Source organism: Oncorhynchus tshawytscha, unplaced genomic scaffold (genome assembly GCF_018296145.1).
Source record: "Oncorhynchus tshawytscha isolate Ot180627B unplaced genomic scaffold, Otsh_v2.0 Un_contig_4016_pilon_pilon, whole genome shotgun sequence".
In the NCBI taxonomy this organism is placed as follows: Eukaryota; Metazoa; Chordata; class Actinopteri; order Salmoniformes; family Salmonidae; genus Oncorhynchus; species Oncorhynchus tshawytscha.
Window position 1 is genome coordinate 41,416 of NW_024609093.1, and position 23,019 is coordinate 64,434.

A 23,019-nucleotide genomic window follows, 5' to 3' on the forward strand; every position below is an offset into this window, starting at 1 on the left:
TGCCATCCTGGATGAGCTGCACTACCTGAGCCACTTGTGTGGGTTGTAGACTCCGTCTCATGCTACCACTAGAGTGAAAGCACCGCCAGCATTCAAAAGTGACCAAAACATCAGCCAGGAAGCATGGGAACTGAGAAGTGGTCTGTGGTCACCACCTGCAGAACCACTCCTTTATTGGGGGTGTCTTGCTAATTGCCTATAATCTCCACCTGTTGTTATTCCATTTGCACAACAGCATGTGAAATGTATTGTCAATCAGTGTTGCTTCCTAAGTGGACAGTTTGATTTCATATAAGTGTGATTGACTTGGAGTTACATTGTGTTGTTTAAGTGTTCCCTTTATTTTTTTGAGCAGTGTAGTATATCTTAATTGGATGTTGGCATGCACACTTTTGTGGGAATGTATCAAAAGTGGACTAATGAATATGGGGGGGTTGAGTAAAATTATCCTGCAATTAGCAAATTATACTCGATTTTATTTTTAAACTGCCGTTGACACATATTTACAAGAGTTTCCTCCACTGTTAAGTGAAATTGAAAGGTTTTCAAAGTTTTTTTTTCAACAACCTTTCTAATAACTCATAATGAATACCAATCAAATTCGATCAAATGTATTTATAAAGCCATCAACAGTTGTCACATCATTACAGTAACCCGGTCTTAACTAATCAATATTATTGATACTACTCCCGCCCCACGTTTACTACAAACATAGATCGTGCTTTTGTACGCACAAAGACGACTCCTGCTGGGGCTTTAGTTCTTCTGGCTATCAGTCTTCAGGTGCAAGGACAAACCAGGTCTGATACGCAGTTGGTCACAAAAAGGCGTATTGGTCTCCTACTACCGCTGGCTGAAATAGTGTTAATCCTCATGAATTTCACTTAATTCAAACATTTTATACCTATGAAACATAAACCCTCTGACCAGATTCTCCGAAGTCATTCGTAAGAACATGTAATTTACCATTTGGAAAAGCACCAGAAGTAAGCACCTTTTATAGTATTGCTTTGGTTATAACTGATTTGTGAAGCATCTATAGTCTGGTTCATAAATACTATATGTTGTGCTTATGAAGTCGTTGAGCACTATAACACCTATGCATGAATTGGTGTGTTTATGCGGTTGTGCTGTATCCCCGTGTCAAGATACGACAAGGCACAAAGTAGCGTATTATGTTCATACAGGTACAGTAGCTATATTTCTTACATTATCATCGAGTTTATGGTTCTATATATGATATTTTGTAGTCAATGGTAAAAAAAAAAAAAAGTTTGCGGAGGTCTAAAAATGCCTGTAAGTAAACATTTTTTCCCTGATCTGAGTGACTGGAAATCTGACCAATGAAGTTCCGTTGCTATTGTTTCCTCTGTTGAAGAGTTGCCAATTATCATTTAGAATGGGAGGAGACTAGCCGCCCTCATTGGAGCCACGCCTCTGTTCAAGGAGCGTACTAGCCACAGGGATTGTTGTTAGCGGGTTTGCTAGCAGGGGCAGTTCTTCTTTGACATTTCAATTGGAATATGCACCCTCAATCTTGATACGGTTTAACTGGCGAATTTTTGTCATTTGACTGAGAAAATCCAAATTTGGTTCGACAAGTTGTTATTGGTCTCAGTCAGTTGAGGTGAGTTTTATCTCTCAAGCTAACGTTAGCTAGCTAACTAAGCCCATTTGAAGCAAAACTAAATGGCGCTAGCTACGTGCTGTTACTGCAAGTTGCTACATAACCTTGTCAGACAGATGCATAAATACAACTCAGAAAATGTTATCTTTCTGCTGGCAGACTGAGTCTTTAAACATTAACGATGCCTGCTTTAGCATATCGAAAATGTCGCTAATGTTCGCTGGCTAATGTGTTTTTGACGATTAGCTAGCTACAGTAGTTCCATGAGCTAGTGAACAGCATCGTACAACAGTAGTTGGCTAGCTAAACATTTAGACAGGATTCGGACAAATTAACGACTGTAACTAGCTAATCGTGAAAAACACATTTATCCAGCGAAAAACAGTATTTGCTACAGTATTGAGATAATGTTAGCAAGGACAGTTGTTGTGCTACCTAACGTTAGTCGAATCACTGGGTTTCATGATGATGACGTTCGAACATGGCTGGTTAGCGTAAAGCCACAATGTGTTGCTAGCAGTAGCTTACTAAAAAGACCACCGGGAAGTCAACCATCCCTTGTTAGCTAACGTTAACTGAAATCTATTTTTAATTGAAATTTTCGTTATTACGATAGCTAAGGCTAACGCGTTAGTTAAAAATGAAAAGGCAAATAGTTAACAGTACTCTGCACATTATTTGACCTGACACGCTCGTACATTTAGCCACACAAGTTCGGGCGCGCACGACTCCGCTAGCAGTGGATGGCGTCAGGCCCTCTCTTGGCAGAGGGGGAGGGGAATGGGCAGGTCTTATGGCTGGTTTAGAAGCTAACCGCTAGCCAGTTAACATCTCACTGTTAGCTTGTGGATTGTCTTTGGGACGTGTCGCCACCGCTAAATAAGAAACATGCATTTAATTGGATTAGACTTATGGATGTGTTCCCTAGCCATATTCCATATGTTGGTTTACCATCTTGAGTGATCAGAGTAACGTTACTTCCTAGTTATCTTAGCAAGCACGCTAGCTAGATAAATGGTTGAATAACGTTGTCCAGTCGGTATCTTGCCAATGCGTCCCTCGTCCCTACACACTGTAGTTAGCTACATAGAAATCTATGTATTGTCCACTAAAGCAGTCAATGTGAATTCTAGCTCATATTCTGGTCAAACATCCTTCTTTGTGACGTACTGAATTCTCCAGCCTTGTTGGGGGGGGCTTTACCACTCTCCCTCCAAAGTGATCACAATAACGTTCATATCATCACATTTTTTTGAAATATAGCCACTAGTAGTGGGTGAGACAGACACTGGAGAATCCCATAAATGTGTGCCACAGAGTCTGAAATGTGCTAAATGAATGTATCCATCTTGAAATTCGCAGTTGTGTCAGGGTGACTATCGATTTATCAATCAAATATGCCTAAATGTTAACTGTGTTGTACCTGTGCCTCCTAGCTCTTTTGAGTATGAATATACAATGAAGCGGCGTGCGGAGGATCAGGAACCAGTATTTGCGTCCCAGCAGCAGCGTCGCCCCCCAGTCCCGGGTACTGCGGAGGGCTTCCAGCACCGCGTCCTAGCCCCAGCCGTGTACGAGGCCGTCACCGACAACATGCAGCCTTCCCCCGGCATCCAATACTCCATCCCCCAGGGTTACCAGGTATGGGAACTGTTGTCATATCTCTTTAATCTAGATGAGAGCATGTTGCACAGAAAATAATAATTTTGCTAGATTCTACAATGCATTCATTTATTAGTGCCAATTAACCAGCAAACTGTAGTTTCTGTATTTGCCTTTTTCAAGGCTTTGTTTACTATTTTACCATAGGCAGAATGCTGATATTTGACTGAATCTTGTCCTCCAGGTTCCCACAATGCCCCAGAACTCCAGTGGCCATGGACATGCCTCTAGTCCCGCTGCACTTGTCGGGCCCCACCCCCACAGTCCAGCTGTCCAATCACAGGGGGCTGCGGTGGTCCAGAGCCATGCCCATCCTTTGGCCCCTATGGCCCCCTCACAGGGTGCCCAGTTCCAGCGACTCAAGGTGCATTTTTCATATGTATACATTTTATTGAATGTACAAAAGAGATCAAAATAAGCACATGTACTAAATACAGAATAACGTGGAGGTATGATGGACTCAATTAGGACCTGTTGATTTCAAAGCATGGTAGATAATCGGGCTGGGAGTTGCCAGGGATACAATATCATCACCATACTTAGGTACCGATATGTATTGCGATTCTATATGTATTCTGTTATTGAATTGCTATTCCACGTTACAAACATTGCTCACTGTATGACTGCTGCAGAGGGACGAGAGCCATGGGAAAATTAGTTTTGATCAGTCATGGAAATAAAAGTGCTGAAAACAAGCTATGAAGGAGAAGTACTGGAGTATAGGGATCCAGAATGGAGCAGCGGTCTAAGGCACTGCATCACTACAGACCCGGGTTCCATTCCGGGCTGTATCACCACCAGCCGTGATCAGAGTCCCATAGGGTGGTGCACAATTAGCCCAGCATCTTCCTGGTTAGGGGAGGGTTTGGATGGGGTAGGCCATCATTGTAAATAAGAATTTGTTCTTAACTGACTTGCCTAGTTAGATAAAGGTTAAATACCTTTTTTTTTTTTAAGGTGGTTCAGCCAACTTAGTGCAAAAATAATATTGGGATATTGTCAAAATGATAGGGATATTATGTTGGATGATATATCCTATGTGTAACTGTATTGAGCCCCCCCCCAACCCATCACTAGTAGATAATGCAGCAATGAGACTAGTCAACAATTAAAGTATGGAGCTCGTTGGGATGTTTTCATTATCTTGATCAATGCCCACTTCATCTCCTTATACCTTTGAAAACATTGTTTGACTGGCATAACTGTGTTTGTAGGTTGAAGATGCTCTGTCCTACTTGGACCAAGTGAAACTGCAGTTTGGGAATCAGCCTCAAGTCTACAACGACTTCCTTGACATCATGAAAGAGTTCAAGTCACAGAGGTCAGTTACAATTTAGTTTGTTTTTCTAAGCAAACACTGTAAACATCCATGTAAGCTGTGAACTCTTGCTGCAGGAAGATATTCCATGTGTTTGAGGGGATCAGTTTGAGCAAGGCGAGGTGGGGAATCACTAATCTTGATCACATAATTAGTAGTTATTTGAGAAGCAAGGTGATTTTGTAGATCAGTGATTCTGCACAGTCTAACTACCATTTAGTCAATCTTAAACACACACATTTACTTTCACAGCATCGACACTCCAGGTGTGATCAGCCGTGTCTCCCAGCTCTTCAAGGGCCACCCAGACCTCATCATGGGATTCAACACCTTCCTGCCGCCGGGCTACAAGATCGAGGTCCAGACCAACGAGCAGGTCAACGTGACCACGCCAGGGCAGATCCACTACATCACCCCACACGGCATCTCTGTCCAGAACCTCCCCGTTACGGGGCCACCCAGCCAGCCGGTGCCCCATCATCACCAGGCCCTGCAGCTGCCCAGTGGACCCCCCACCAGCACCGCCACAGCCAGCACCGCTCTACCCACACAGCCTACACCGGCCAAGACCAGCAAGGTTCCAGCTCACTAAGACCCCTTTCCTTTGTTGTGTCATTCTGTGCAAGAACCTCTTCTCAAGTTCTTTGTTTCTGTGTGTTTAGTTTCCTATTGGAGAGTGGAACCACAAGTCATTGGCTTATTTCTTCATTTGTTATGTGAACATGTATTCATTTACTTATTACTGTTTTGTTGCGTATGTCAAATATATTATTCAACTGTTTTATTGTTATGTGCTGATGTACACTACCATTCAAAAGTTTGGGGTCACTTAGAAATTTCCTTGGTTTTGAAAGAAAAGCACCTTTTTTTTGTCCATTAAAATAACATAAAATTGATCAGAAACAGTGTAGACATTGTTAATGTTGTAAATTACTCTTGTAGCTGGAAACGGCTGGTTTTTAATGGAATAACTTCATAGGCGTACAGAGATCCATTATCAACAACCATCACTCCTGTGTTCCAATGGCACGTTGTGTTAGCTAATCCAAGTTAATCATTTTAAAAGGCTAATTGGTCATTAGAAATCCCTTTTGAAATTGTTAGCACAGCTGAAAACTGTTCTGATTAAAGAAGCAATAAAACTGGCCTGGAGCATTAGCATTTGTGGGTTCAATTACAGGCTCAAACTGGCCAGAAACAAAGTACTTTCTTCTGAATCTCATCAGTCTATTCTTGTTCTGAGAAATGAAGGCTATTCCACGTGAGAAATTGCCAAGAAACTGAAGATCTCATACAACGCTGTGTACTACTCCCTTCACAGAACAGCGCAAACTGGCCCTAACCAGAATAGAAATAGGAATGGGAGGCCCCGGTGCACAACTGCGCAGGAGGACAAGTACATTAGGGTTTCTTGTTTGAGAAACCGACGCCTCACAAGTCCTGAACTGGCAGCGTCATTAAATAGTACCTGCAAAACACCAGTCTCAACGTCAACAGAAGAGGCTACTCCGGGATGCTGGCCTTCTAGGCAGAGTTCCTCTGTCCAGTGTCTGTGTTCTTTTGCCCATCTTAATCTTTTATTTTTATTGGCCAGTCTGAGATCTGGCTTTTACTTTGCAACTCTGCCTAGAATGCCAGCATCCCGAAGTCGCCTCTTCGCTGTTGACGTTGACTAGTGTTTCGCGGGTACTATTTAATGAAGCTGCCAGTTGAGGACTTGAGGAGTCTGTTTCTCAAACTAGACACTCTAATGTACTTGTCCTCTTGCTCAGTTGTGCCCCGGGGCCTCCCACTCCTTCTATTCTGTTTAGAGCCATTTTGCACTGTTCTGTGAAGGGAGTCGTACAAAGTGTTGTACGAGATCTTCAGTTTCTTGACAATTTCTCACATGAAATAGCCTTCATTTCTCAGAATAAGAATAGACTGACGAGTTTCAGAAGAAAGGTCTTTGTTTCTGGCCCTTTTGAGCCCGTAATCGAGCCCACAAATGCTGATGCTCCAGATACTCAACTAGTCTAAAGAAGGCCAGTTTTATTGCTTCTTTAATCAGAACAACAGTTTTCAGCTGTGCTAACATAATTGCAAAAGGGTTTCTACTGATCAATTAGCCTTTTTGAAAGATTAACTTGGATTAGCTAACACAACGTGCCATTGAAACACAGGAGTGATGGTTGCTGATAATGGACCTATGTAGACATTCCATTAAAAATCAGCTGTTTCCAGCTACAATAGTCATTTACAACATTAACAATGTCTACGCTGTATTTCGGCTTAATTTGATATTTTAATGCACACAAAAAATTGCTTTTCTGTAAAAAAAAAACAAGGACATTTCTGTGACCGCAAACTTTTGAATGGTAGTGTATATTTCATATTTGGAGGCAACTCATTGTCGATCTCCTTTTCCCCCCACAGCCGATGCAGTCTCCTGCCCTGACCCCGACTAGCCAACCCAACCCATCAATCCCATCCTACGCCTCCCCACGGTCCCCCTCGGTCCAGTCCCACGCCCCGGTGAGCAGCACCCCTTCCAGCGGGCCTCCCCTGCAGAACAACCAGCCTGTGGAGTTCAACCACGCCATCAACTACGTCAACAAGATCAAGAACCGCTTCCAGGGGCAGCCCGACATCTACAAAGCCTTCTTGGAGATCCTGCACACTTACCAGGTAAAAACACAGCGCGAGAACTGCCCCACACAAAGCATTTCATTCAATGAATCTGGCTTCTTTCTGAAGGGTGTTTTATTTTCAGTGTAAACAACAAGATATACAAAAGACAGTGTACACACAGAGATCTGTTCGTAACCTGGGTCACCATTCAATATGAACTTGAGGTTCCATTCCAGTGCTATAACGAAACTGCCGACGGGGCAGTGGTGCCCTTTGTGTGGTCTCCCTGGTCACTTTCTGGGAACAGGGATACAAGAACCAGAGATGTACTGGATAATAATTGCAGAAAGAAACTTTAGAGGAAGGAAATTCAGATCATTCTGATTGTGCGCCGCCCTGGCCCAGTGTCGTCCTGGTTAGGGTTTGGCTGGTGTAGGTCATCACTGTAAATAAGAATGTTAACTGACTTGCCTTGTTAAATAAATACATATATGTAATGTTATTTACATTGACCCTATTATGTCATCCATGGTTAATTCTTGGTGTAGTCTGTAACCAGTGGTCTGATTGAAGTTCTTGGTGTAGTCTGTAACCAGTGGTCTGAAGTTCTTGGTGTAGTCTGTAACCAGTGGTCTGATTGAAGTTCTCGGTGTAGTCTGTAACCAGTGGTCTGATTGAAGTTCTCGGTGTAGTCTGTAACCAGTGGTCTGATTGAAGTTCTCGGTGTAGTCTGTAACCAGTGGTCTGATTGAAGTTCTGGTGGTGTAGTCTGTAACCAGTGGTCTGATTGAAGTTCTCAGTGGTGTAGTCTGTAACCAGTGGTCTGATTGAAGTTCTCGGTGTAGTCTGTAACCAGTGGTAAGTCCAGTGGTCTGATTGAAGTTCTCGGTGTAGTCTGTAACCAGTGGTCTGATTGAAGTTCTCGGTGTAGTCTGTAACCAGTGGTCTGATTGAAGTTCTCGGTGTAGTCTGTAACCAGTGGTCTGATTGAAGTTCTCGGTGTAGTCTGTAACCAGTGGTCTGATTGAAGTTCTCGGTGTAGTCTGTAACCAGTGGTCTGATTGAAGTTCTCGGTGTAGTCTGTAACCAGTGGTCTGATTGAAGTTCTCGGTGTAGTCTGTAACCAGTGGTCTGATTGAAGTTCTCGGTGTAGTCTGTAACCAGTGGTCTGATTGAAGTTCTCGGTGTAGTCTGTAACCAGTGGTCTGATTGAAGTCTGTAACCAGTGGTCTGATTGAAGTTCTCGTGTGTAGTCTGTAACCAGTGGTCTGATTGAAGTTCTAACCAGTGGTCTGATTAGTCTGTAACCAGTGGTCTGATTGAAGTTCTCGGTGTAGTCTGTAACCAGTGGTCTGATTGAAGTTCTCGGTGTAGTCTGTAACCAGTGGTCTGATTGAAGTTCTCGGTGTAGTCTGTAACCAGTGGTCTGATTGAAGTTCTCGGTGTAGTCTGTAACCAGTGGTCTGATTGAAGTTCTCGGTGTAGTCTGTAACCAGTGGTCTGATTGAAGTTCTCGGTGTAGTCTGTAACCAGTGGTCTGATTGAAGTTCTCGGTGTAGTCTGTAACCAGTGGTCTGATTGCTGCTTTTGCAGAAGGAGCAGCGAAACGCGAAGGAGGCGGGGGGGAACTACACTCCGGCATTAACAGAGCAGGAGGTGTACGCTCAGGTGGCACGGCTCTTCAAGAACCAGGAAGACCTGCTCTCGGAGTTCGGACAGTTCTTACCGGACGCCAACAGTTCAGTGGTGAGTGTTTCACGTCCACACTAAAATAGTGCTCTATTGCAAGAGATAATGCTTCCTTCACCTGAGATGTTATTTCAGAATGATAGAAGTTGAGTTTAAACTATGTGAGGTCATTGAATTACAAACTTGGCCACTGTCATATCGTATTGTTATTTTCATATGACTAATACCACCTGTTTTATTTACTACATCATGTGACTCAGACAGGGTGCATGATCAAGATGCACTGATAATGCCTTTCAGTTTGATGTAAAAGTTGTATGTTCTGTGCAGATCTACACAGATGTTGCCTATCTTAAACTCTCACGTTTATCTCTGATCCAGAGTTGTCCCCCTTTTCTCCAGCTGCTGAGCAAGACCACGGCCGACCGGGCGGAGTCGGTGCGCAACGACCACGGCACCACGGTCAAGAGGCCCTTGATGAACAACAAGCAGCGGCTCAACCAGAACGGCTGTCCAATCCGGAGGCATTCTGGAGCGGGCGCCACGCCTCCCGTCAAGGTAAACTAGCGCCCTCTCGTTGACAGTCTCAAGCCTTTGTATGTAAACGTTTTGTCGCCAAACTGGTAGCAGTTTTGAAAGAGTAAATAATTGAGAATAATTTCATTGTTGATTAGATTTACTTTTTTCATTAATTAGGCTATTTTCTCTTGAACCATATGGTCTATCCACTAGAAGCTAATGGACAATATGGACACAGATATAACAAATGAATACTATATATATATATATATATATATATATATGTGTGCATTTAAAAAAAAAGTTATTCAAGTATAAATTACCATAGATTACCTGTTAATTACCAAAATGACTGAAGATTCCGATAGATTACCGGTAGCTTTGTAACCATAGTTGTCAGACATGCGGTTATTAAGAAACTAGTTATCAGTAGTAACAGTTGTAATACTGTTCAGACAGCTTAGAATGGTATACTTTTGACTAAAGCGTCCCATAGATCTGTCAACTCTTTAAATGTGGGATTTTTACCTTATTTTTTAGCTTCTCTTATTTACCGTAGAACTGTAATATACCTCTGAAGCCTCTGTCCCTGTATCAGTTAATTGGTCTACCATGTCAGTGGTAATGTAGTCCTTATTTACGCTCAATTCTTTTCTTTCCCACCCTTGCAGAAGAAACCCAAGATGTTGGGGAAAGACCATGCCATGGCTGAGGCCAGCAAACACAGCATCGGCACAGAATCTCTCTTCTTTGAAAAGGTCCTTCTGCAATTTTGTTTTAAACCTAATGTGAATGTTATACAATAACATAAAATGTGATCTATACGAATGACACCTATAGAAATGATTTATTCTGTTCCAACTGAACATGAATGAATGAATTGCCTGGTTGTGTTGAGATGCTGTCCACCTAACCCAATTGTAAAGTAATTCAGTGTGTGTTGAAGTGTGTATTTACAGAGCTGCTTTCTTCTCATAGGTGAGGAAAGCCCTCCGGAGCTCTGAGGCCTATGACAACTTCCTGCGGTGTCTGCTCATCTTTAACCAGGAAGTGATTTCTCGTGCAGAGCTTGTGCAGCTAGTGCTGCCATTCCTGGGGTAAGCTTTAAGCAACTATCACCTGCGCCAAACAACCATTTAAAAAACTTTGCACAATTTATCAGCCTGACTACAGGACGCGCTGCATAGCTGTTGCAACTACCTTCTCTGCTGTGAGGAGTGTAGACAATTCAGTCATGCTACAGCAGATGAGTAGAGTTAACAGGGCCACCAGCCTCTCAAGATCAGGCTGAGTCGGTAGTATAAAACTCTGACACTCCGAGCATGTCAAAAAGGTGTTGCTAATATGTTTGTTCTTAGGCAAAATGAATGTCCATGTTCATGATCTAAAAAGCTATAGGCATCCTTCTCTATTCCTATTATTGGCCTCCTATACATTGTCAGCTCGGGGAAGGCAGGTAGCCTAGTGGTTAGAGGCAGGTAGCCTAGTGGTTAGAGGCAGGTAGCCTAGTGGTTAGAGGCAGGTAGCCTAGTGGTTAGAGGCAGGTAGCCTAGTGGTTAGAGGCAGGTAGCCTAGTGGTTAGAGGCAGGTAGCCTAGTGGTTAGAGGCAGGTAGCCTAGTGGTTAGAGGCAGGTAGCCTAGTGGTTAGAGGCAGGTAGCCTAGTAACTGAAAGGTTGCTGGATCGAATCCCGAGCTGACAAGGTAAAAATACGTAATTCTGCCCCTGTTCAAGGCAGTTAACCCACTGTTCCCAGGTAGGCTGTCATTCTAAATAAGAATTTGTTTTTAACTGACTTGCTTAGTTAAATAAAGGTCCAATTAAAATGTTACATAAAAAATAGATGGCCTTGTTCGTTAACGGCATGTGAAAATACAAGCTTTGTTATTCATCCTGATATTTTTCCGCCCATCTAACACCCATTCTGGAATGTAATCTGCAGAAAATTCCCAGAGCTGTTCTCCTGGTTCAAAAACTTCCTGGGCTACAGAGAGTCCAGCCACATCGAGAGCTTTCCCAAGGAGAGGACCACAGAGGGCATGGCCATGGAGATTGACTACGCTTCCTGTAAGAGGTTGGGCTCCAGCTACAGGGCGCTACCCAAGAGCTACACACAGCCCAAGTGTACAGGGAGGACCCCACTGTGTAAAGAGGTGAGCGTAGCGGTTATTGACAGTCAAATGTTACCCTTCAAAGTCAACCAAATTGAATCCTATAAAAACCTGAGGAATTAGTCAAATACATGTTTGTGTATTGGAAAATTAAGAGCAAAGAAAATACAATTTTAGTCACATTTTTGCATGCGTCATCCTGCCAGTGAAGTCGATCGCAGGGGTTTAATTGGTTAGTACTGAGATGTTGTTCATCTTGGCAAGTGACTGAATTAGAGCAGAGTTTTAACAGTATGGTCCATTTCAGGTCCTGAATGACACATGGGTGTCGTTCCCTTCGTGGTCAGAGGATTCCACCTTTGTCAGCTCCAAGAAGACCCAGTATGAGGAGCATATTTACAGATGTGAGGACGAGCGCTTCGAGGTGAGACTTTCCCCCCCTCTCGTGGTAGTTATATTCTAATAGTACAAACCAAAGTATGGTGATGTCCTGTCTGAAGTGATGTACTGACATTTTCCATACTCTTCTTCTCCCTGCAGCTGGACGTGGTGCTGGAGACCAACCTGGCCACCATAAGAGCTCTGGAGGCCGTACAGAGGAGGCTGTCGCGCATGACGGCCGAGGAACAGGTCAAGTTCCGGCTGGACAACACCATGGGCGGCTGCTCCGAGGTCATCCACCGCAAGGCCATCCAGAGGATATACGGCGACAAGGCCGCCGACATCATCGACGGGCTCAAGAGGAACCCGGCTGTGTCCGTCCCTATAGTACTCAAGAGGTGTGATATGAAGAGGTTGTGTGATGGACAATAAATGTAAATTAGAGTAATGTAAAGCGGCCTAAGCAACAGCTTCCAGAGAACATGTTGCTGTCCCATGTTAACCACGGTATGTTTTCTGATTGACCTCGTTCCAGGTTAAAGATGAAAGAAGAAGAATGGAGGGAAGCCCAGAGAGGATTCAACAAGATCTGGAGGGAGCAGAATGAGAAGTATTACCTCAAGTCCCTCGACCACCAAGGCATCAACTTCAAGCAGAATGACACCAAGGTGTTCCGCTCAAAGACCTTGCTCAATGAGATTGAGACCATATACGATGAGGTAAGAGGCAGTGATATACCACTTACTTGATCTGATCCATGTGTTAATGTCTCCCAAGTATTGATTAAAGCTTTTTTATATATATATAAGCTACTCTAACCTGTGTTTTTTTTTTTTGCTTCCCTTTAGCGACAGGAACAGGCTTCCGAGGACACGGCCCCCGTGCCTGGCGGGCCCCACTTGACCCTGACCTACCAGGACAGCCAGATCCTGGAGGACGCCGCCGCGCTCATCATCCACCACGTCAAGAGGCAGGTCGGCATCCAGAAGGAGGACAAGTACAAGATCAAACAGGTCATCCACCACTTTATCCCAGACATGCTGTTCGCCCGGCGCGGGGAGCTGTCGGATGTGGAGGAAGAGGAAGACGAGGAGGAGGAGGAGGAAGAAGATGAAACCGGGCCAGATGAAGACGGGTCAAAGAAGCACAACGGGTTGGCCGGCAGTGGTGGCTCCGCTAAGTCTAAGCTGCTATTCGGCAACACGGGGGCACAGAAACTGCGTGGCCTAGACGACGTCTACAACCTCTACTACGTCAACAACAACTGGTACATCTTCCAGCGCCTGCATCAGATCCTCTGTTTGCGGTTGTTGCGCATCTACGGGCAGGCAGAGAGGCAGATCGAGGAGGACTGCAGGGAACGGGAGTGGGAGAGGGAGGTGCTGGGTGTCAAACGGGATAAGAGTGAGAATCCTGCCGTCCAGCTGAGACTAAAGGAGCCCAGTAAGTCCAGACAACCTTTAAAACCAAACTGCAGCACGCTATGAACCCACTGACCATTAAGGTTTAGATCAAAGGATCACACATTTTTTTCGCATCCAGTTTAACATTTTTCTATGGAGAAAATGTACTTTACCTTCATCATGCAATTTTATATCTGCAAAGCTTTTCCTCTGAAAGTCTGTCACGTTGTTTTTACTTTCATATCTGAAAAAAATGTACATGTACAGTACATGCTAACGTCTCCAGGAGAATGTTTTTTTTTTGACAACGTCAATGGTCCCAACACAGACCTTTGTTCCAATTGCACATAGATACCCTTCCTATCATTTACACCACAACCAGGGGGAGATATACCCTCCAGATGTTTTCCTAATCTCAATAGGCTAGCCGGGATCATGACAACTGTCTGTATTTTTAAACCTTCTGATTTCAACACGTTTTGCCAATGTATGGCTCATTCATGCCTAAGATACCCTCTGCAACCTCCCCCTAAGCGGAGAAAGCCACACAATCCTTACATTCAATGATTCAAATATTTCCTGCATGTGAGCTGCGCTCGTTTGTTTCATAGTGGACGGGCACTTGTGAAGCAACACAGGTTAACTATAAATGCTTAGTTATTTTGATAACTGAGAATAAATCAAATACATCGGTCAAATCAATGCATCAGATCAGACGTTAGTCAGAAGTTCTCCTAATAACAGATGAGGGTGAGACATTAGTTACATAACAATTCCTAAATAACATCCTTATAGCCCATAGTGTCATACTATGAAGTGGACGTTGTTGTACACACCATCTCTCATTTCACTAGGCTATATTTTGCCATAATGATCTGATCACACTGTGCTACAAGGGATGTACATTAAGAATCCTACAGCAACCTTACCTGGGCCACATTCCGTTGCCGAACGAAATGCCACCAATAGTCCGTTGTATCCTTATTCTAATCTAGGCTACATGTCAGAAAGGCATGTTTGTTCCACATAGAGTATATCTGAACTTTTCAAAACGTTGCATCTTGCTGAACGCACCTCTGATGTTGATTGGCAGGTGGAATGATGTCTAATGAGGTTGCAAGGTAAAAGTGGGAGGCGGGATCAGGGCAGCAGACCAATGAACTGATACACACATGTAACTTAAACAGTTTTCCGGGACCCCTTTTGGCTGGTGAACGCTACTTTCAAAAACCACTTGCTGAAAGTATACAAATCATCTGTACTATTACTTTAAATCCTGACCTTCTCCTTTTCCAGTGGACATTGAAGTGGAGGACTACTACTCTGCCTTCCTGGAGATGGTGCGGAACCTCCTGGACGGTAACATGGAGCCCACCCAGTACGAGGACTCCCTCAGGGAGATGTTCACCATCCACGCCTACACTGCCTTCACCATGGACAAGCTCATCCAGAGCATTGTCAGACAGGTCAGTACAGTCTTTTCCCTCCGTTAGGTCCCAGGCGGTGAGAAAAAGCCAACCTTGAGGAACATCTAAGCGCCAAAATTGTCAAATGAAATCAGTTGAGGCCAATCTCTTTCAGGCGGTGGGGGGGGCAGCAACAGAGCTAAATGGGGGCCCACCCGGCCTAAACAATGATAACTTTGATGGCTGACTTAATGGCTGTGCTCACACCTGGCATTGTGGTTCCTATCACCAGCTCCAGCACATTGTGAGTGATGAGCTCTGCGTGCGCGTGACAGACCTCTACCTGAGCCAGAGCACCAACAAGGCCACCGGCGGCGCCCTGTCCACCCAGGCCTCCAGAGCGACCGCCGAGGGGGCATACCAGCGCAAGGCGGAGCAGCTCATGTCCGACGAGAACTGCTTCAAGGTACAGTGTGGATGGCTGTCCCACCTGGAATGTTACTGTGTCTCAGGAAAATACTTTGAGTTGCATTTCAACTTTCATGTGTTCTCTCTCCAGCTCTCTGGTTTTCTCTCTTGCTTTCGTTTTGTTCTTCTGTCCCCATTTTGTTCTTCTGTCCCCCCTGGTACGTTCTCTCTGACCTTTGCTGTCTTGTCTTGTTGGTTGTCTTGTTGTTTGACTGGTTTGTTTGTGGTCCAGCTGATGTTTGTGAAGAGCCAAGGCAGCGTGACCCTGACCCTGGAGCTGCTTGACACGGAGGAGGAGAACTCCGACGAACCCGCTGAGACAGAGGTGTGTGTGTGTGTGTTTGTTAGTGTCGCCACATGACATTTAGAACAGATTCAGATGAGTCAGGTTCTTGTGTTGTGACGGTAGTTCTCTTCTGGTTCTTTAAACAGCGGTGGTGCGACTACGTGGGACGCTACCTGAACTCGGACTCAGCGTCTCCAGAGCTGCGCGAGCACCTGGCCCAAAAGCCTGTGTTCCTCCCCAGGTGAGGCCTCTGGCTGTGTCTCCCCCGTCTGCACAGCTAACAGCATCTACCCCTAAAGGCTCTCTAAGACAGGCCATGGTACTGTTTCACAAGCCAAAACCAGCTGACAAAAAAACAAAAACGACTCATTTTGAGAATGAGTGCAAGCCCATCTCCCTCTCCACGTGCAGGTCAGTTCCAGGTCAGTGTTTTTTGCACAAACCAAACTTTCAGGGCTTTCTCCCCGTAGCCTCAAACTAAATGGGGCCCGAGACTTATCCACGAAGCACTTGTTTTGAAAAACTCTGCCAATAGTGATGAACACACACACCAGTTGAACTACAAGTGCACTAGGTCATTTTTGTGTTTGCTTTCCTCAGAAAAGTAGGCCTAAGTGCTAAAAAAATATATATGTTTAGTAGAAATGCTGACGGTGCCTGTCCTGTTTTTGTTAGAGAGAATGTAATTGGCTGTCTACTCGAAAAGCAACTTGTTTCCCTCCATTTCTGCCCCCTGCCTTTATCTCCGAAAGATTGCACTTTACCCTGCCATCTTTTTAAATAGATTCATTATTTATCCATTTATTCACACTTTTTGTTTTGTTTTACGGGGCCCTTTTATTTATGAATATTGCAATTTTTATATTATATTAGTAGGATAGTATTTATTTCAACTTTCCCACTCAACAGACTAGCCATCAAATCATTGGGTAAAAAAATAAATAATATTTCGTTAGATTTTTTTTATTGTGAGAATAAGGCTACAATAGTGGTCTGATATAAACTGAAAGGAGGAGGAGGAAGAAGCAATGAACAGGAGTTGACTTTTCACATTGCGTATGTATGTAAGGGAAGGAAGTATTTTTATACCATGGAGCATATTAGTGGTCTATTGTACAATCATTTCCTCTGTTGGAGGAGAACCATTTGGTTGAGCAGAAATTCTATATGTACAGTGTCCTTAATTGCATTGTCACGGCGGCCATTTTTTTTGTTGTGGCACTGGTGACAGGCAAAAGACCCCTTTTTGTCGGTCTAGAGAAAAGGATTCAGATAAAATCATCTTTCTTTTTTATCAGCTGCCCTGTGTTTCCTGTCATTGTATTCATAGGAAAACATTCTGTATGTGACTTCTTCTAATCACTGTTTAGATACATGTAAATGTTGTACGGATTGAGATTTGGGGTGTTCAGCATACTCTATTATAATGTGTAAAACAATTTAAGGATACAGTGCACTCCCGTTGCAATCTTTTTGTTGTGGGTGAGGTTTTTATACGAGTTGACCAAGACTAGTGCTGATAACTCATGAAAACCTGGTCAAGCACGGCATCTGCAACACTTGTACAAAAGAGAAGGGGCTTGTGAATAAAATGGTCTGAATTGTATGCTCAAATGTTGGTGTATTTCTTTCCAGACGTCTCTCTGAGCATTGCATGGAAGGGTGGTTGGGTTCTCTATTAAGCCCTGAGATGAGTGTTGCACATCAAGCCTGTCTGTCTTTGGTTTTCAGTGCTTGTTGCCATTTTTCAAAAAGGGTGTCCATAATGTATCATATACATTTCAATGGGCTGGAAGGACCCATGCAAAACAGGAACAAAAAAATTGGCGTCAGTCCCCCCCTTTGTTTTATTTTACCCATTGCATATATTTGCTACTTGTCTTGACTGGATATGATTTATCAGTGATCTCACCCACATTTAGTCTGTTTCTCATATCAAGAATATGAGAGGTTGGTACAAAAGTCAATAGGCATGATTCTCTTATTTTCCACCCCTAAAAGTACCTTCAAACAGCAGTGACAACCAGCAGGTTGTCTTTTCAGTTAAATGTTATCCTCATTGCATGGTCATAACTGCTCTGTACATTGTCAGTGGAAGTACTGTATGTGCACATCAAAGTATCCTTCAACCCATATCCTGGCTTGTTAACCCTTTTGGCGGCAATGTGTAAAAAAACAAATGAAATGTCCTTTCTCCCATTTCTATTGGAAATTGGCTACTCTAACTGCAATGTCCTAAGTGGCATTGACAAAATATGCTTCACGGTTTCAGTCCTCGCTCACCTCTACCCTGTGTGGTAAGTACACATTTAAACCTTTCATTAAAGCGGGGTGAATAATAATTGCATTTTTAATGCTTGCAAAATAATTTTAAAAATCTGGATTCAATTTGATTGACCAAAATATTGTTTGCCAAGGATATTAAAGACTAACAAGAGAATCAACATATGAATGTCAAACGGAAGTGCACTGTACAGGAATACTGCTGCTACTGCAATAGAGCCTACCCTTCCCCTAATCATTTGTGTCCCAGTTAAACTCTTATTGGGTGAGTTGCTATGCATGGGTATATCAAGACAAATCTTTACAGGGACGGCCCGCTCAAATTTCACACATTTTCGGATCTATTAAAATTGTTAACTTTGAGTCGGAAATGGAAAACATTGGCCTAAATGACTGAGTATTTTGACCTCTAAATAGCATTAGCGTTGGTCTGTTATTTGGGAACCATGTGTCCTGTCATTTAGCTATAACTTACACATCCTGTGCTCAACCAATGTTACAAATGGTATGGATATAGTGCATTGCAGTCTAAGTACTCGCATGATTTGACCGAAATTTGCGTAAACTGTCCTTGTAAACTGAATTGCTATGTGGGAAGAGGGCACAGGTAAGCAAGGTGTTACTGGCGCTGGTCTAATGCCAATCTTTCTCCTCTTCCAATCAGGAACCTCCGGCGGATCCGGAAGTGCCAGAGAGGGTGGGAGCAGCTGCAGCAGGCGAAGGCGGCTACGGGGACATCGGAGAAGTCCCACAGCGCTGAGGACCTGAAGATGGAGTGCATGTTCAAACTCAACTCGTACAAGATGGTGTACGTCTTCAAGTCGGAGGACTACATGTACAGACGCACTGCGTTGACCCGGGCTCACCAGGTAGGCAACACCACCAACCAATGTTCCCGAAAAGAATGTGGGCCACTGAGCAAATTTCAGGTCTGCTGAATGCAAATTAGAAAATGTCTGGAAAATCTGTGCAACTTCCAGCGCGTGTTTACTGTGAACACTGAGGCTGTACTCCCTTTAAGTTTTAACAGTGGCCAAGTAGGCTACTGTGGCTATTTGATCGAAAACAATGGCTAAAATGGATCCCATAATGTTTTAACATGGAAATAGCTGTTCTATCATTCAGCCTACAGTAGTAGCCAATGTGTGGTGTTCAATGTAGGTCTACATTCCATGAGACTTTAAAACAACAACGTGTGGGCTTGTCATTAACCTGTTCATACACTTGACTGAAAATGTTGTTTGATGCAAGATACCACTTTACAAAATAAAATTCATTAATATTCACATACCATTACTACAGAGAATCAGACTAATGCTACCCTCTGCCTATTGGCTACTTTGCTTATTCAAGCCTGTCCCTTTAAGACAGTCTCTTTACCTGACTCACTTTTAAAAGAAGTCTAGAAATGCACACATTTTGTGCTCTTGTAAGAAGCAATCACTCCCCTATTGCTGACTACAAATGATCTATAACTGGGCTAATAACTCACTGACTAGCAAAGGATATGAACAAAATGTGAAACCGTGGCTACATGCACGGAATACTCTAGAAGTGGTCACCAACCTTTTCTGAGTCCCAGTCACTTTCTGAGTCAAGAGGCAATCTGAGATCTACCGCTCAGAATTGTTTTAAATATGATTTAAGTAAGTCTATGCAACATTAACCAACATGAGCCAATTAAAAGACAAAATCCAAAACAACTAACAATAAACTGAATTCATCAAAATGTTCAGTATTTTAAATTGTAAAGTCATGTCTTTCTACAACAAATGTTTCCATTTTGGGCGGTAAACTCGATAAAGTATTCAATAATCAAGGCATTAGAATGTACCGTAGGCCACCGAAATACAGCTCCTTCCGCAAAAACATGTACCCAGGGGGCCCTGGCTACTCTTTCTATTTGGCTGGCAAGTAATGTGCTGGCAAGTAATGTACATGTGGAAAACACTGAAGATATTGGAATATGTCATATTTTGAAATAATTTAGAGAAACATAATGGCCGCTTACTGACGTTTCAACCAACATGGTGTTGGTCAGAGTGCTGATATGATCTTCACTACAGCTAACCCCGGTGTCCCTCCCTTCCCCAGTCCCACCAGAGAGTCCACACTCGCCTGCACCGCCGCTTCCAAGGCTTGGTGGACACCTGGGCCAAGGAACACGTGACCAGCGACATGGCCACCGACACCCGCAAGTGGCTGATGGGAGAGCGTCGCGAGGGTCTGTTGCCGTGCACCACCACCCGGGATCCCCAGGTCCTCTATTACCTGAAAATCAACAGATACCATGTGACGTATCATGGCAGCTCGTCAGGGGCACCTTAGCTCAACCCGGGTGACGAGATGACAGGAGTGTATTACTTGTCGTCATTTTAATACATCAGTTTGGCAGCAAATTGCTGGATTCTGGAAACTGCCGGAGATGACTTTATATTTGTTTTTATAAGGACTTTTTAAATGGACCCTCCCTTTGCAGCACAAAAAAAAGCCAAATTTCCTATGTGGCCACCAACCAGTTGTCTATCAGCCCCCTGAACCCCCACCCACCCCTACCGGCCTGTCTTATGCCCCCTTTGAATACAGCAGAAGATAAGCTGCGACCGAATACTCTGAGTGCAAGAAAGGAAGCTGTTGTCGTGAAACAGCTATTGATCCTCGGCTGGACTGATCCTCAGACTGATGGAAAGTGTTGAGAGCCACGCAGAAAGAGCACGCCATACAGAATGCTTGGCCTTTCCCCCCCCTGTTTTGAAGCAATATACACCAATTGAAGTGGTTAAGGAGCACCACACCATCCGGTGTGCAGGTCTCTAGTTTAACTGCTAAGGGGAACCACAGAAGTCTCTCACAACCACTGTGAGTAGGAAGATTAGCATACAGGCATGGACTATGAACATGTATTTTATCCAGGCTACAAGATGGCTTTTGGATTTTGTATAATTGTAAAGCCTGTGAATGTTTCTTTTTTTTTCAGTGGTACAGGTATGTATGCTATGTGTCCACAAACATCTCTGGCAGCCGTGGTGTAGATAGTGGGCAGATTTATGCGAAAATACCAGGTTTTCCCCCAGTCAGTCAAGTATAGTAACATCAGACTACCCACATACTGCTGATTTGTAAATAGCTTGTTGATAGTCGTCCTTTTTGTCAGAGATGTGCATTGATGTGTACCCTAACAGACTTAGTTTAGACCTCGGTCAAAAGTTGCTGAAGAGAAATAGCCTATATTGAAAATGCTAAAATTTTAACAACTGTTTTTACCAAAGGAACTTTATTAGAGCCTTTTTCCTTTGTGTTCTGTTTCTTTCGTGTTATGTCATGTAAGCCTTCATTTAGCAAAGTATAACGTTTTCATTGTCTTGAAATTGATAATTTTATACAAAATGTTTCAAGACCTTATTTGTCTATCTGGTTTTTCACTCAAGTCATTGGCACCAGTTCCCATTCGGAATTTCTGAACAATGAATGTAGCCTAGAAACTATTTACGCTTTCCCTGTACATAGTGTAAACGGTTTGTACCCCTTAAACCAGTTCTCCATTAATATATCCATCAGAATGTCTGGATCAGTCATCAAATATGGAACCGCTGATCCCATAAATCCATGTCGTCTTATTGTCGGGATGATAGTTGCCATTGGTAACAGGCAGGTTGTTGCGTGTTAAGATTCCCACTTGGATCACAGGTTCCTCCTCCGGGGCTACAGTAGAGGGATCAGTCATGCCACCACCTCCACAGGACCAATCAGCCACATGCAGCATCCCCATCTCTACTTTCTGGTAAATGTCACTTTAAACATGACTCAGAGACGTAAGACTCCTGAGTCTGTTTCTGAAGCACAATCATGCTCCATTAAAATCAATCCAGATGAGATGTGGTTCTGCCTACTTTACAAGGTATTGATAATGTCTCAATATAAAAGAGAACGGTGGTAATGGCCCCTCTATTATAAACAGCACTGTTTTATAGTGTCATGTTGTACACTTTCAGAAGGTGCAGGTGTAGACACATGTATACAATGATTTGTGAAATTGTATTCTGATCGCCAAATCTGGTCCATGTCCATAATAAGATCCACATTGACAACCATATGAGTATATGTGAATGTATACCATTCAACCGCTACAATTGAATCATCCTTTTTCTTGTAAGAAGTCCTGTCCCCAGAAAGGTTGCGCCTGTAGTGTTTTGGGTTGGTGGTAATACTTCCATTTTCCCAGTGTTTCATCATCAAATTAATTAGAGTTTCATTTTGTCTAACCACATGTCACACCACTCGGTACCTCTTCACGCCTGACCAGAACCTTCTCATCTGGCTCTGTTTCTGTCCAGCATAGCCTGTAAATTCTGGATGTTAATTCTGATCTCACATGAGAACCTGGGCATTCCGATTTACATGAACAAATGTAAACAAAAACACTTTGGCTATGGACATCAACCAGATCCTCAGATCCACTTGACTGAAGTCTTGAAGTCCTACACTACCGATGGAACGACCTCATGGAATAGATCCAAGCCACTACACCAGGGAATACTTTGGGGAGAGTTGTGTGAAGTTGAACTGCCACCAATTGATCTGGAAGGAGGACATTTTAACAACCCAAATAGGACCAGTTTCCCCATCAACGTTTGGCCCCACAAGGCGACTCTGTCAGTGCTGTAACCAGCTAAAGACAATCTCTGGACTGTTTCTATCTTTAGACTGATTTTCATTTTTCTATTTACTGTGTTGAACATGGAGTACAGGAGGACTACCGGGCAGCTGAATTGTATATACAAACTACAAAGACTACATTTGTAGCCCATTTTCTGTGTCCCTTTGTCACCTCTTCTTTGACTTCTATGATGTTGTGTAGTATGGTGTTTGGCATTAAACTCTTATTTGAATAGACTGAAGCCTTGTCCATAGTTTAATTTAAACCTCTAGGTGGCGGTCAAGTTGCTTGAACAAGAGAAACATCGTCTGCATCTGTTCTGATTGGGCAAATCTTTGATGCTCCTTTTTGGTTCCTTGTTGTTGCAGTGACATTTCTGCATGTTAAAGCAATAGGTCACCTAAACTTAGAAGGAAGTTCATAATTTTCCTACCTGACGTTTGTCTTGATACAAGCGGATGTATTTCTTTAGACATTTCCTTGACACCAGACAAATAATACAATACGAGTAGAAAGAGGAGGAAGGGAAGCGCTACTAAGGTACACAATAGTACATTTTGGTAGACAGAAGGTGCTCTTTGGTAAAAGGGGTAAATTGGT

At 43.4% G+C, this 23,019-nt stretch overlaps 1 protein-coding gene and 1 non-coding gene across 3 annotated transcripts; both read left to right on the forward strand.

Annotated features, from left to right (window-relative positions):
* Positions 1 to 1,418: 1,418 nt before the first annotated feature.
* Positions 1,419 to 22,655, forward strand: LOC112240659 (paired amphipathic helix protein Sin3a-like). Of its 2 annotated transcripts, none has more exons than XM_042314189.1 (21): positions 1,419 to 1,627; positions 3,064 to 3,268; positions 3,474 to 3,653; positions 4,504 to 4,610; positions 4,860 to 5,184; positions 7,023 to 7,274; positions 8,811 to 8,963; positions 9,288 to 9,464; positions 10,097 to 10,183; positions 10,404 to 10,522; positions 11,367 to 11,577; positions 11,843 to 11,959; positions 12,076 to 12,314; positions 12,452 to 12,635; positions 12,765 to 13,359; positions 14,616 to 14,785; positions 15,018 to 15,191; positions 15,426 to 15,518; positions 15,626 to 15,720; positions 18,427 to 18,631; positions 19,857 to 22,655. In XM_042314189.1, the coding sequence occupies exons 2-21, from the start codon at positions 3,086 to 3,088 to the stop codon at positions 20,088 to 20,090; spliced, it is 3,900 nt and encodes a 1,299-aa protein (XP_042170123.1). In that variant the 5' UTR covers positions 1,419 to 1,627; positions 3,064 to 3,085; the 3' UTR covers positions 20,091 to 22,655. The 2 variants fall into 2 exon arrangements, with proteins under 2 accessions (XP_042170123.1, XP_042170124.1); XM_042314190.1 differs by having other exon boundaries at positions 9,309 to 9,464.
* On the forward strand, positions 10,605 to 10,742 carry LOC121844267. Its single transcript, XR_006081930.1, has one exon. It is a non-coding gene; the product is annotated as a small nucleolar RNA U109 (small nucleolar RNA).
* Positions 22,656 to 23,019: the final 364 nt, after the last annotated feature.

What these genes read in the sequence shown, in the direction of transcription:
- LOC112240659 (XM_042314189.1), top strand. Translation starts at nt 3,086, where the DNA reads ATGAAGCGGCGTGCGGAGGATCAGGAACCAGTATTTGCGTCCCAGCAG. An exon ending in GGACCCCACTGTGTAAAGAG is followed by an intron (nt 11,578 to 11,842) that starts GTGAGCGTAGCG and finishes GGTCCATTTCAG; the next exon opens with GTCCTGAATGACACATGGGT. An exon ending in GTGAGGACGAGCGCTTCGAG is followed by an intron (nt 11,960 to 12,075) that starts GTGAGACTTTCC and finishes TTCTCCCTGCAG; the next exon opens with CTGGACGTGGTGCTGGAGAC.